A 13,389-nucleotide genomic window follows, 5' to 3' on the forward strand; every position below is an offset into this window, starting at 1 on the left:
AGTTTTTCAGACACACACACACACACACACACACACACAACCACACACACAACCACACACACACACGACAAAGGAGTTAAAACACAGCATTTAGATAAATAAAACCAAATCATATAAAATCGTAAGTGCCAGTAACATAGATGTCAAAGTGCTAAAAAAATGTTGGCGGTGTGCTCTCAGCATCCGGACGGTCAGCCGTCACCACAGTCTGGGCTCCTGACAGGCTGTTGGATATTAAATGAAGTTAAATTGGCGCTGATGTTAAAGTTGAGGCCAGGACTGTAACCAGGGGTCACTTCCTGCCGGAGCGCACAGGAGCGGAGCTCCAGCAGTAGAGAGCCCCGGGGGCGGGCACATGCAACAAGCCCCACCCCCTGCTCCCAGCAGCCCACAGTCAGAGCAAGAAGCAGCCAGGTAAGCTGCAGAGCTCCCTCTGGTCCTCCGGCCCAAAACAGTCCAGTGGCACCATTAAGACCAAGTTTTATTCAGGTACAAGCTCTCCCTCCTCTGCGAGGACAGATCTGCACGCCCCCCCCCCAATAGCTAGCAGTCCAAAAGAGTCCAGTGGAGCCTGAGCGGTGGGTGTTGCCTTCTGACACACTTCCGGTGAGGTCAGGGGGTGTGGCATACGCAAATAAGTTATGCTAATGAGCTCCTGCACCTCTCTTTTTACAAAATGACCCCTGGTCGTAACATTAGGGCAGCACCCTCATCGAAAGAAGCCCCCAGAAAGACCTGCAACGCCGGCGACTGATGCCGAGAGCCACCTCTGACCCCCCACCCCAGCAGCCTTTCCTGACGGGCGGTGGGGCTCACCTTTCCTGGAGGTCGTGGAGACTCTGCTCGGCGCGGTGGAGCCCTTCCAGGTCCTTCATCATCTTCTTCATGTGCTCCTTGGAGTAGCGGTTCTGGATGTAGGCGAACCAGCAGCCCCCCACGCCGATCACAATGGATACCACCAGCATGAAGTCTTTCAAGTGGTTGTGACGGGTCACTGGGGGAACAGGAAGCCACAGTGAGGGGGGGGGGACGTTGAAGGGAGGAAGCCCAGCTCCCTGCCATTGAGCTTTGATGCAGAGACACACAGCGGCATTGCCAGGGGTCATTTCCTGTGGGAGCGCACAGGAGCACAGCTCCGGCAGTGAGGAGCCCAGTGGGCGGGCACATGCAGCAAGCCCCGCCCCCTGCTCCCAGCAGCCCTCAGTCGAGCCACGAGGAGCAAGAAGCAGCCAGGTAAGTTGCAGAGCCCCCCCCCACCTTCAGGTACAAGCTCTCCCTCCTCTGTGAGGGCAGATCGGTGCGTTCTCCCCTGCCCCAAAGCTAGCAATCCAAAACAGTCCAGTGGCACCTTTAAGACCAAGTTTTATTCAGGTACAAGCTCTCCCTCCTCTGTGAGGACAGATCTGTGCGTCCCCCCCCCCCAATAGCTAGCAATCCAAAACAGTCCAGTGGAGCCTGAGCGGTGGGTGTTGCCTTCTGACACACTTCCAGTGACGTCAGGGGGTGTGACATATGCAAATGAGTTATGCAAATGAGTTATGCAAATGAGCTCCTCCACCTCTTTTTCTACGAAATGACCCCCGGGCATCGCTTTCCAGACAGAGCCAGCGACAAGGGAGGGGCCAGTCATGCCTCTCGCGAGACCACCTTCGAGTGGCGAAGGAGCAGGCACGCCTCCTCCTCCCGGACTCTCCGGCCCGCTGGCCAAGACCTGCCTCTCGCTTCCGGCCCTCTGTGCCCCTGCCTTCCGAGGGGAGCTGGGCAGCAACTGGAGATGGGACCTGTTATGCGGTGGCACCTAGCCTTCGGAGTGCCCGCCCCCTCGAGGCTCACCTGGTACCTGTTGCATTTCTTTTTAGATGCCAGGCGGAATCCCTCCCCCAGGCATTTATTAAGAAGCATAGAATCACAGAGTTGGAAGGGACTGCCTCTGAATTGTTTTTTGCCCTGACCTGGCTTGCCCAAACTCACCGGATCTCGGAAGGAAAGCCGAGTCGGCCCTGGTGAGCACTCGGACGGGAGACCCCCCAAGGAAGTCCAGGGCTCCAATGCAGAGATGGGCAACCGCAAACCACCTCTGCTCGCCTCTCGCCTTGAAAACCCTACAGGTATACCCACAGTATAAAATCTGCCTGGCAAGGAGGAGGTTAGAGTCTCCAGAAGCTATCAGGATAAGCAATACTGAAGTGTCCCCTGTGACTGAAGGCAAGAATTTAAGCGTTTAGAAGTCCCGGAAAAAGGAAACTTGACTTTTTTTTAGATTGGCCAGTTCTTGTTACAGCAATACGGAGCTACAGGGAAAGAAGATAAGAAGAAACAACAGTGGAAGAGAAAAATGGGACTGTATTATACCTTTTGAGGGAGATTTGTTTTCCCTTGTTAAAAAAAAAGAAAAAGAAAAAAATATATTAGTAATCGGGGAGCTAAAATTGTAAATTGAGATGCCATTGTCTTCTGAAGTTTGCTTTTAACGTAATTAATTATTTATCGGGATTAATCTTCACTTAGTCAGTTTCGGTCGTTTTGTCAATAGATGCGATGATGAAGAATGATCACTCTCACTGTCCAAAAGTAATTGTTAAAAGCTATTATCTTGATGTTAAGCGATGTATGCCCTCCATCTCTTGGGTTTTTAGGGGTTCTGTTTCTTTATCCTGTAGTTTGTAGTAACTCCCCACCATGTTTCTTTGTAGTTTTTAGAAAATGCAATAAAAAAAAAAAATCCCCTTCGGGGGGCAAAAGAAAGAAAGAAAGAAAATGTAGTGTATTCAAAAAAGGGTTATGGAATCGGCTCATTTATTTATTTATTTATAAATTCAATTTATAGCCCGCCCTCCCCGCAACGCGGGCTCAGGGCGGCTCACAATCAGGCATAAGCCAGCGCATAAAACACATTTAAAACCATTTAAAAACCATTTCTACAATATTACAATTGACTCTCCATGTTAAGCTTCGAGCCAGAAGAAGCTCCTCCGAGCTAACATCCTATTGGCTGCTCCACAACTGTGACCTATCAGAACTATGCCTAGTCCCTGCGAGGGAAGAACTCTCATTGGTTGTTATCCGCACAACCTCATTGGCTGTTTGTTGTAAATAGGCGTGGCTACAGTAGCCCGGGAGTGTTTAAAAGGAACCTAGCTCCTGTTTGTGTTCTGTCCTGGTTATGACCTATTTAAGCGCTCGTTCGTACCTACAATAAAGCTAATCTTATTGCTGAAATCACTCTCCTACAATTTGTTAGCGGTGATCTAACAGAAAACCCTACAGGGCTGCCATAAGTCGGCTGCAATTCGATCACACTTTTCACACACACGCCTGCTTTCTCGACTTCAAGGGCCCTGGAGGCCGCCCACAACAGCAAACGATGAAACGATTCATAATTAAAAAAAAAATAAAAATGGGGGAAACACTGGCATCAGACCAACTCACAGCTAAGTCACAATCCAGAGCAAGACAACCGGAGGAAACAGACCAAGACCCAAAAAAAAAAAAAGTGCCCCAGCGGGAGGAAACACGCCCACACCCTGAGCCAGAAGCCTGGGGAGACAGAAGTGTTTTTACCAGACTTCCGCCTCGCCCGTCTGCATCCCGCCCCCTCCGAGGAGGAGGAGGAGCTCAGGGCCGCACTGGTGGTGCTCCTTTCCTCGTTTTCTCCTCACAACAACCCAGGGAGGCAGGCTGAGCTGGGCCAGCGACAACGGAGAGGAGAGTGGGGATCTGAATCCAGGCCTCGCGAGTCCCAGTCCGACCCTCTGACCTGCTCTGCGCAGGCTCTTAGCCTCGACGGGTCATTTCCCCACCCCCCCAAAGGCCCTACAGACACAAACCTCCCTCCCCCGGCGAGGCACAGTCAGCAGGGCCTTTTGAGACCACAGTTTGGTGTCGTGGTTAAGCGCGCGGGCTCTAATCTGGGAGAACTGGGTTTGATTCCCCCGCTCCTCCACTCGCAGCTGCTGGTGTGGCCTTGGGTCAGTCCCAAGTTCTCTCGGAGCTGTTCTCTCAAGGGCAGTTCTCGAAAGAGCTCTCTCAGCCCCACCCGCCTCACAGGGTGTCTGTTGTGGGGAGGGGGAAGGGAAAGGAGGTTGTAAGCCGCTCTCCTTTGGGTAGTGAAGGGCGGGGTATAAATCCAATCTCCTCCTCCTCCTCCTCCTCCTCCTCCTCCTCCTTCTAGTGTTGGAAGGGAGCCACAGAGGCCATTCAGTCCAACCCCCCTGCTCGATGCCGAATCAGCCTAGGGCATCCCTGATAAGGGTTTCTCAGGGAAAGGCAGGCTATAAGCGGAATATAATACATAATGAATAATAACTAATTTAATCAATTAATTAATTGAATGCTAGGCCAGTTTGCCCACTCGAGTTGCCAGGTCCGACTTGGGGAAATATCTGGAGACTTTGGGGGTGGAGCCCGGAGCAAGGGCGTGACATCACTTCCAGGTCCACCTCCCCCATCCAGACGGTTCCTGTGATTCCATGGTAGGAGCCTGTGCTTCTAACACGGGGGCTGCTCTCAGCTCATTCTCCACCCAAGCCGCACACTCTGGAGACCATTTAGGGTTCCCAGGGAAGGCTGACAAGGCTGGTGGGGGATTTTCTAGGAGCCTCCGGGAGAGGGGAGGCAGGGCCGGCTCACCCACTAGGCGAACTAGGCATTCACCTAGAGTGCTGGGCCCTGCATGGGGTGCTGAGCTGTGCCTCCCCCCCACCGCCAAAAGCCCGCAAGCAGCTCTCCCAGTGTCAGCACTTCGCTAATTGGGGAGAGGCATCCGGTGAGCATCCCCCGCCTGGAGACAGGATCCCCTCCCCACCTCCCTCCCAAACTGCCTTCAGAAGCAGAGCACGAGAGAGCATGGGGGCTGCTCTCAGGTCATTCTCCACCCAAGCCACACACCCTGGAGACCATTTAGAGTTCCCAGGGAAGGCTGCCAAGGCTGGTGGGGGATTTTCTAGGAGCCTCCGGGAGAGGGGAGGGAAGGAGCACGACTGAACTCCAAAGGGCGTTCTGGCCTTCACATTTAAAGGGACCGTGTTCCTTTTAAATGCCTTCCCTCCATTAGAAATAATGGAGGATGGGGGGCACCTTCTTCCAGGGCTTATAGAATTGGACCCCCTGGTCCAATCTCTTTGAACCTTGGGTGGGTTGTTTGAGGAGAGGCACCAGATGTGATGCTGAAACTTTGGTGCCTCTGCCTCAAAAAACAGCCCCCCCCCAGCCCCACATCCCCAATTCTCCATTATACCCTACGGGGACTAGTCCCCATAGGATATAATGGAGCGCCCAACTGACATTTCCCCCTGTCATGATCTGGGCTGTGCCACCAGAGGCCTACTAGGCCCAGGGAGCCTGGTTAGCAGTAGGTGAGGCTGGGCCTACAACTCCCAGAAGCCCCTGAGAGGTTTTGGAGCCAAAATGGACCAATAGGGAAGAAGAGGGCTGGGGAACAAAAGGGCTGGTGCCAGAGCAGAAACGGTTCTTTTCTTCCAGAGGGCAGAGCCAGAAGGAAGGCTGCTGCAGGGGAGAGACCCTCATCCTGTGGGCAAGGTGAGTAGTCTCGTGCCAAATGATATAGTGGACTAGGGACAGTATATATTTAGACGCGTTAGGGCATTTGATTTCTTTTCTTTTCACCCACTTACTGTTATTATTCTGCACCTTGGTTGTTTGACCTCTTATCCAATAAACCTTTTCCTTGTTTCACTCTGCCTGGTCCTCACGCCCGTTATTCGGCCAAAAGGGAGGTCTGAAGGTCTTGGGAGGGTGCGCTGGGCCTTCTCAAGGGCCCTCCTAAATCCAGAGTGGTGGCAGCGTCTGGTGACACCCCCACCTGAGCCGTGACACCCCCCTCCCCCACTGCTTTCTGACAGCCCTGAAGTGGGGGGAGGGCCTCCAAACCAGGGGGTCCCCTGCTCCCAGCTGGGGATTGGGAACCCTACTACCCACGTCGTTGGTGCCGTGGTACCTCCTGCCCTCTTGGCAGAGTAAGGAGGCAGGGCTCTGGCTGGGAAAGATTCCCAGGAGGTCGTTCTGTAGCCCCCCTCGGGGCTGGGGGTGGGGGTGAGAAGACAGCGCACTGCTCAGCCTTGAGAACATAGCGTAGGCTCTCCAAGGACCTGGGAGCAAGCAGCAGACCGCGGTGGGATTTGGAGATTAGACTGGCTGGGATCCAGGGAAAGATCCATTCTTCAAGGGATTATCTCTGAGTTCAGAAAAGCACACGTACCGTTGCTGGGTAAGGGGCAGGGGGAGAGAGCCCCCCTCTTTCCCAGGGGCAAGAGGAGAGAGCCCCCCTCTTTCGCTCTGGGTCAGATGGGAGGAACACCCACCCCCGCTTCCTAAAGGAGCAACGGCGTACTGAGTGCGAGTGACGACTTCTCTTGAGGAGAGAGAAATCGGGAGGCCGGAACAGGAAAGGAAAGGCCTTGGGGTTGCCGGCAACAGGCTGGGAAATTCGTGGAAATGTGGGGGTGGATCCTGGGGAAAGCGAAGTGTGGGTAGGGAGGGACGTTAGCAGGACCTTCCAAAGCAGCCCTTTCCTCCGGGGGAGGGGGGGACTGGGACTGATCTCTGTAGTCTGGAGAGATCAGTTGTAATCCTGGGAGATCTCCAGGCCCCACCTGGAGTCTGGCAACCCCAACGGAGGCCTCCTCGGCCGGGGGCAGACGCTTCTGCCGATCGGAGCGGGCCCGAGTCTGTGGAGGTGCTGTGCCCAGATTCCCAGCCTCCCTTGCACCAGGAAGCTGATCCACGAAGGCGCGGAAAGGGACCCGGGACTACAAGGCGCTCCACACACCCTTGCCGTGTTACACCGCACACAAAGAGTGCCAAATGGCAGAAAGGCAGGGCCCAGAGAAGTACTGACCGACCCACGCTTGCTCCTGTCCCCCCTCTGAGAGTTCTGGCCTATAAAAGGTCTTAAGCCCCTCCCATCACGATGTCACTTCCTCCCCGGAAATAAGCAGGCTCCCTCTCCTGGCTCCCTTGGCAGCACCGCAGCCTCCCCTTGGTTGCCCCCTGGGCCACAGAAGTGGCTCCGCTCCAGGATCCCCCGACAAACCAGCCTGGAGAAAAATGGCTTCCTGAACCCAAAGTGGCGATCGGCATTTCCCTGGGCGTGTAAGAAAGGGCCACGAGAACTAAGCACTGATGCTGCAACCCTTAGAATCATAGAATGTTAGCGTTGGAAGGGACCTTGCAGGTCATCTAGTCCAACTGCCGGCACTCTGCAGGAGCACAGCTGAAAGAGAGCCCTACATACCTACAACATACCCGAAGGATGGCCATCCAGCCTCCGCTTGAAAACATCCAGCGAAGGAGCCTCCACCCCACTCCCAAGGCAGGCTGTTCCTCTGCTCAACCACTCTGACAGTCAGGAAGTTTCTCCTGATATTTAGCCGGTATCGACTCCCTTGTAATTCCCACCCATTAGATCTAGTCTTGCAATCCGGAGCAAGAGAGAATAGATCTTCTCCATCGTCTACATGCCAGCCCTTCAAATACTTGAAGACTGCAGTCATGTCCCCTCTAAGCCTTCTCTTTCCCAGGCTGAACAGACCCAATCCTTTCAGCCTTTCCCCATAAGACTTGGACTCCAACCCTCTCACCATCCTGGTTGCCCTCTTCTGGACATGCTCGCGCTTGTCAACATCCTTCCTAAAATGTGGTGCCCAAAACTGGACACAGGACTCCAGGTGAGGCCTGACCACGGCAAAATGGAGCGGAAGTTCCCTCCCTCCCTCCCTCTCATGAGCTGCCTAAGTTCACAGAATCAGCATCATTGTCAGGTGGCCTCAGAAAGCCACACAGCTGGCACAGCAGAGGGATGCCAGCCACCGAGGGGCAGGGGAGGGCGCCCAGGGGTCGCCCGGCTCCTGTGGAACTCCGAGGCTCCTTCAGCTGAGAGGCAGGGAGACTGAGGGGCCGGGAGCGGGATCCAGCATTCCCTCTAAGCTGAGTCAGCGGGAGCCCGCTCACAGTTCTTTAGCCTCCGGCTCACACGTTTTTGTCTTCGCTCAGGAAGGGATGGCTCCAGAGCAGATTAAGTGATGCAGCAGCCAAACCGCTCGCTCACCACGCTAATGCCGGGAGCACACAAAGTGGGACTTTTGCTCACAAGGCTCCACAGCTTAGAGGGAGCGTCGGTGGGACCCAAGAGGGCAGGAGAGCTGAGCGGGCCGGGCCGGGCCAGGGAGCTGGCTCTATGGAGACAGGGTCAGGGAAACAAACACCGGCAGTAAACAAACACTGAGCGGGGAGATGGAATTTCGGAGGCACGAAGCGGAGCAGCGGGAGCGTTTCCTCAGCCGACTTTCCTTCAAAAGAGTTGTTTCGGTGCCATTTCCTAAGCACAGCAGAGCCGGCCGGGCTGGGCACCATGGCCTCCGCGCCTCTCGTCGGCCCTGGCAACAGCTTGCACCTCTGCAGCCAAGACGGGTGTTGATTCGAGCAGGCTCCCCCCCTACACACACACACACATCCATGGGGCAGTGGAGGAACCGGATCTGAGCCCAGCAGCGCCGACGAGATTTTCAGGGTCGAAGCTTTGGGGGATCAAAGCTCCCTTCGTCAGATACAAGTGGAGGTGGAGATTTCCTGAACCCTTCTATATCCCAGTCTGAAGGCGGGGGTGGGGTGGGGATGTTGCAAAGAAAGGAATCCAGGCGCAGAGCTACACAGCGCATTGCAGTCAGCTGGATCGGACCAGAGGAGAGATGCCCGGGGGCAGAAAACGAGCATCTGCAGTGAGACGAGAGTCTTATGTCCCTGTTCAGCCCTGGGGGGAGGGCGGGGGGTCCTTTGTTCTGAATCTGTGGAGATGAGGTGAGCCTTCCACGTGGTGGCCCGTGAGCAAAGGGAGATTCTTGGCTGTTTCCCTTCCACAGGAGGAGGACGAGGAGGAGGACGAGGAGGGGGAGGAGATTGGATCTATACCCCGCCCTTCACTACCCAAGGGTGTCTCCAAGCAGCTTACAATCTCCTTCCCCTTCCTCTCCCCACGATAGACACCCAGTGTGGTAGGCGATGCTGAGAGCACTCTTTCGAGAATTGCTCCTGAGAGAACAGCTCTGAGAGCACTTGTGACTGACCCAAGGTCACACCAGCAACTGCATGTGGAGGATATTGAGATATATGTCTAGGTGATAGAGGTAGCAAACAGTTACTAGATCAGTTTGATCTGTTTGACAGTCCTAGCTGTCATGCTAGTGATTAAGTAATTACAGCCAGGTGTTATACTAGCAGGTGTTCTCTATCAGGCATTGTTAGTTGGTAATTAATTCACTTTGTTAGTGATTGGCTGGGTTTAGTATATTAGCTATCAGCTTGATAAGCTGGGTGGGGACTTAGTCTCTCAAGCTAAGGTACGGTATGCTGTATGATAGCCTGTATATATTCACCATTATATCTATATAAACTTTCTATGCACCTTCATCACCAGTCGGTCTCCAGCTTCTTATTTACCGTACTATACCCAATAGAGGAAGGGGGGAATCAAACCCGGTTCTCCCAGGTTAGAGTCCGCACTCCTAACCACTATGCCAAACTGGCTCTCACTTCTAAACACTTTCATTTCTCGGATCACCCTCTCACTCTCTTGTGTTTTTACCTTAATCTTCCTCCAAGGAGCACTCAGACCTCTTCCTCCATGTTACCCAAACGACAGCCCCGTGAGGTTCGGGAGGTCAGACAGCGTGGTTCGGCACGAGGTTCCCTGAGGAACTTAACGGCAGAGAAGAGGGCCTCAACCCAGGTCCCCCCGCTTCTGGTTGGACACCCAGCCCCACCACTACCCCACAGTGCCTGCTCTGCCTCCTGGCACCCAGACCAGATCCAACCCGCCAGGCCAAGGGGCGCGCCTTGGGCTACTTTGGTCGCATCTGACATCCTCACTCCAGCCACCAGGGGGCAGTAGCCTTCACTGGCAAGAACAAGTTTCCCGCTAAGGACCACTTCACCGGATACTTCCCGTGGATACATTCGGGGGTTCCCAGTGGAGAATGTCAGGGCTTGGGATGTGGGGGGGGGGGGTCTGATATGGAGCAAGACCTCACTGTGCAAGAAGAATCATAGAATGTTAAGAGTTGGAAGGGGTCTTGCAGGTCATCTAGTCCAACCCCCTGCACTCTGCAGGAGCACAGCCGGAAGAGAGCCCTTCACAGTCTTCCCCCCTGGGTTGCCTTTTGCCCAAAGGGGGAAACTTCTGTGCAGCTGTCAGCGCATGCTGCTAAGATTCCCCAAAGGGCACAAATGGCTCCCTGGTGGTGTTCCCTCTAAGCTGGGTTAGTGTGAGCTAGCTCACTGATTTTTTTAGCCTCCGGCTCACACGTTTTTGTCTTCGCCCGGGAAGGAGGGCTCCAGAGCAAGCTGATTTATGCAGGAGCCAGATCGCTCGCTCGTGTCTTCAATGCCAGCAGCTTACAAAGTAGAGTTTTTGCTCACAGGACTCCATAGCTTAGAAGGAGCATTGGGTACGGTCTATAAAGATTATGGAGCTATGACAGAAGTAAAAAGTAAAAGTAAAGGTTCCCATCCTCGAAAGCCAGTCGAATCCGACTCTAGGGTGGCGATGCTCATCTCCGTTTCAAAGCCAAAGAGCCAGCGCTGTCCGAAGACGTTTCCGTGGTCATGTGGCTGGCATGACTAAACACTAAGGCGCACGGAACGCTGTTACCTTCCCACCGAAGTGGTACCTCTTTATCTACTTGCAATGTCTTGCTTTCGAACTGCTGGGTTGGCAGGAGCTGGAACTAGAGATGGGAGCTCACTCTGTCATGCGGCACCCGGGTCTCGAACTGCTGAATTACTGACCTTCCACAGCCTGCAGTTCAGCGTCTTAACCACTTCAGCCACCGCAGCTCCTATGACAGAGGTAATAAAGGCTTAATTTCTAAATTATATAAAAATCTAGTTTGTATGGACAGCTCCCGCAGTGTTCCCTCTAAGCTGAGTGAGTGTGAGCCAGCTCACAGTTTTTTTGGCCTCCGGCTCACCGCTTAGAGAGAGCATTGCTCCCTGGGGCCATCTCAGGTCGGGAAAATGCAGGGGGCGGGGGTACACCTTCTTCTTCCTCAGGCGCCACGGCCTGGATCCAAACCAGGCCCACACACAGATGTGGGACGGTATCCCAAAGTCCCTGGAAACTGAACACAGCTCAGTGGATTGTAAATATTTAAAGTGGCCGGGACAGCAGAGCCTGATCATTACGATACGTCAACTCTTCCCCCGTTACAGCAAATGGGTTTCTTCACAGCCAAACCTTCCAGCGGGGTTCCAAGCAAGGCTCCCTCTAAGCTGTGGAGTCCTGTGAGCAGAAATTCTGCTTTGTGAGCAACTGGCATAAAAGCTGTGAGGGAGCCATTGGGCCGCTGCATAAATCAGTTTGCTCTGGAGCCCTCCTTCCTGAGCGAAGCGCTCTTCTGGAGTCACCCTTCCTGAGCTAAGGCAAAAATGTGTGAGCCAGAGGCTAAACAACTGTGAGCTAGCTCACGCTCACTCAACTTAGAGGGAACACCGGTTCCAAGTTTTGGGGCGGATAAAAGTCCTCCCCGCGCAGACCCTTCTTTTTGAGGGTGGGAGATGTCGAGAGCTCCCTGGGGACTGTCGACTCTCTATTCCCCCAAAAATCCTGCTGGTCTCTGAGGCGCTACTTGACTCGAATCCATGTGGTCCACTGGAGAACAACGTGGCTGCCCTCTGGTTTGGAAACCAAGAAGCCCACGGGGCACCTGCGATTCACAGATGTGAACTCCCAAGCTAGTACTCATGGAGCACTCCGTGAAATGGCTGAGCGGTTGGGTTAGAACGGATCAAAGGAAGTCCTTCTTCACCCAGAGAGTGATGAACACATGGAATTCACTGCCACAGGAGGGGGTGGCGGCTACAGCATGGACGGCTTCAAAAGGGAATTAGATAAGCATATGGAGCAGAGGTCCATCGGTGGCTATGAGCCACAAGGTATAGATAGGGGCTCTGGGGCAAGTGATGCTCTGACTTCTTGGTGCTTGGGGGGGTCAACAGTGGGAGGGCTTCTAATGTCCTGGCCCCACTGCTGGATCTCCTGATGGCCCCTGGTACTTTTGGCCACTGTGTGACACAGAGTGCTGGACTGGATGGGCCATTGGCCTGATCCAGCATTGGCTTCTCTTATGTTCTTATATGGAGCAGAGGTCCATCAGGGGCTATTAGCCACAAGGTATAGGTAGGAACTCTCGGTCTTGGGGAAAAGGGATGCTCTGTCTTCTTGGTGCTTGGGGGGGTGTCAGCAAGCTGCCATTCTGTTTTCTGTGACCTCTGTGTACATATCCTTTCCTTGTTGCACCTGGCTTGTTTTCTATCATCCTGCTCCTGCGTTGGAATGCACAAGATAACTGCTGGAGGTTGTGTGGGGGAGAAGAGGCTGTAATGCTTGCCTATTGCTTTTCTCATGAGTACTGCACCTGTGTTTTGTCTGATGTTCTGCCTGGTTCCCATGGACTGGGCGCGCAACCGTTTCATTAGCCCGCCAGCGGGAATGCTATTCATTGGATCTGTATCTGTTTGAAGTTCCTTTATTATGCTTGACCTAACTGTGTATCCCCAGTTCTAACAAAGAACGTGTTTGAGTATGTCTTCAACGCTTTGAAATAAATTTTGCTTTTCTTGAAAACGTGGATTTATTCTCGATGCTTGGGGATCCAACATATTGTTAGAACTCCCTTTCTCCTATCGTTCCGAATCTGGCAAGATCATGAGCGGAATTGAGGGAAACCTACCTAACACGGAGGGGGACTCGGGATCGGTCCCACAAACCTCCGCGTCTTTGGTGTTCACGACTGCAGCCTCGATGGAGGGTGCCGTGGGGGGAACGATTCCCCGCCTGCCTGCACATCTGTCTTGGCCGCCTCCGACCCCTTCGCACTGGGGTCCGCGGAAGACTCAACAGCAGGATGACTGGACTATGTACAACACTCAGGGCACCCGAGAGGTGTACTCCCGTCGGGGGAGCGGATTACGTGAGAGTCTGTTTGACAAGGGATTGTTCCCGGAGCCGGGGACTACCTCGGAGAAGGGGAGTTCCAAGCAAGACCTCGAGGAGTGGATGTTCGAGCCATCGGGGCCGCGAGGCCACGCAGAAGATGAGGAGGGCACCGGAGCCTTCCAAACGGAAGAGGACTATGACCCACCCCCGGACTATCGACCTCGGGACCCCATCCCGGAGGAAACTACCGGGGAACGTCTAGCAGAACTGGAAGACTCGGTGAGAGACTTAATGCGGGCATTCCAGGATGTGATGGAAGGTCTGCCGGGAATGATGGACGTTAGAATGGCTAATTTCCTTGACGCACACGCCGCGCAGCAACAAGTTGCTCCTGCACCGGGATTGCCCACGCCGCCGATGCCTGCTCAACCGCTGAGGGG

The 13,389-nt window shown here is 54.1% G+C and overlaps 1 protein-coding gene across 1 annotated transcript in view; it reads right to left on the reverse strand.

Moving 5' to 3' along the window:
* STIM1 (stromal interaction molecule 1) overlaps positions 1–13,389 on the reverse strand; it is a gene marked incomplete at its 5' end in the record, with an annotated part of 44,825 nt that overhangs the window by 20,175 nt on the left and 11,261 nt on the right. Inside the window, one exon of the mRNA XM_015418298.1 lies at positions 817–994. Coding sequence (XP_015273784.1) covers positions 817–994 — 178 coding nt within the window. The remainder of the gene's footprint in view (positions 1–816; positions 995–13,389) is intronic.

This window comes from Gekko japonicus, unplaced genomic scaffold, assembly GCF_001447785.1.
Source record: "Gekko japonicus isolate JY-2015 unplaced genomic scaffold, Gekko_japonicus_V1.1 scaffold5104, whole genome shotgun sequence".
NCBI lineage: Eukaryota > Metazoa > Chordata > Lepidosauria > Squamata > Gekkonidae > Gekko > Gekko japonicus.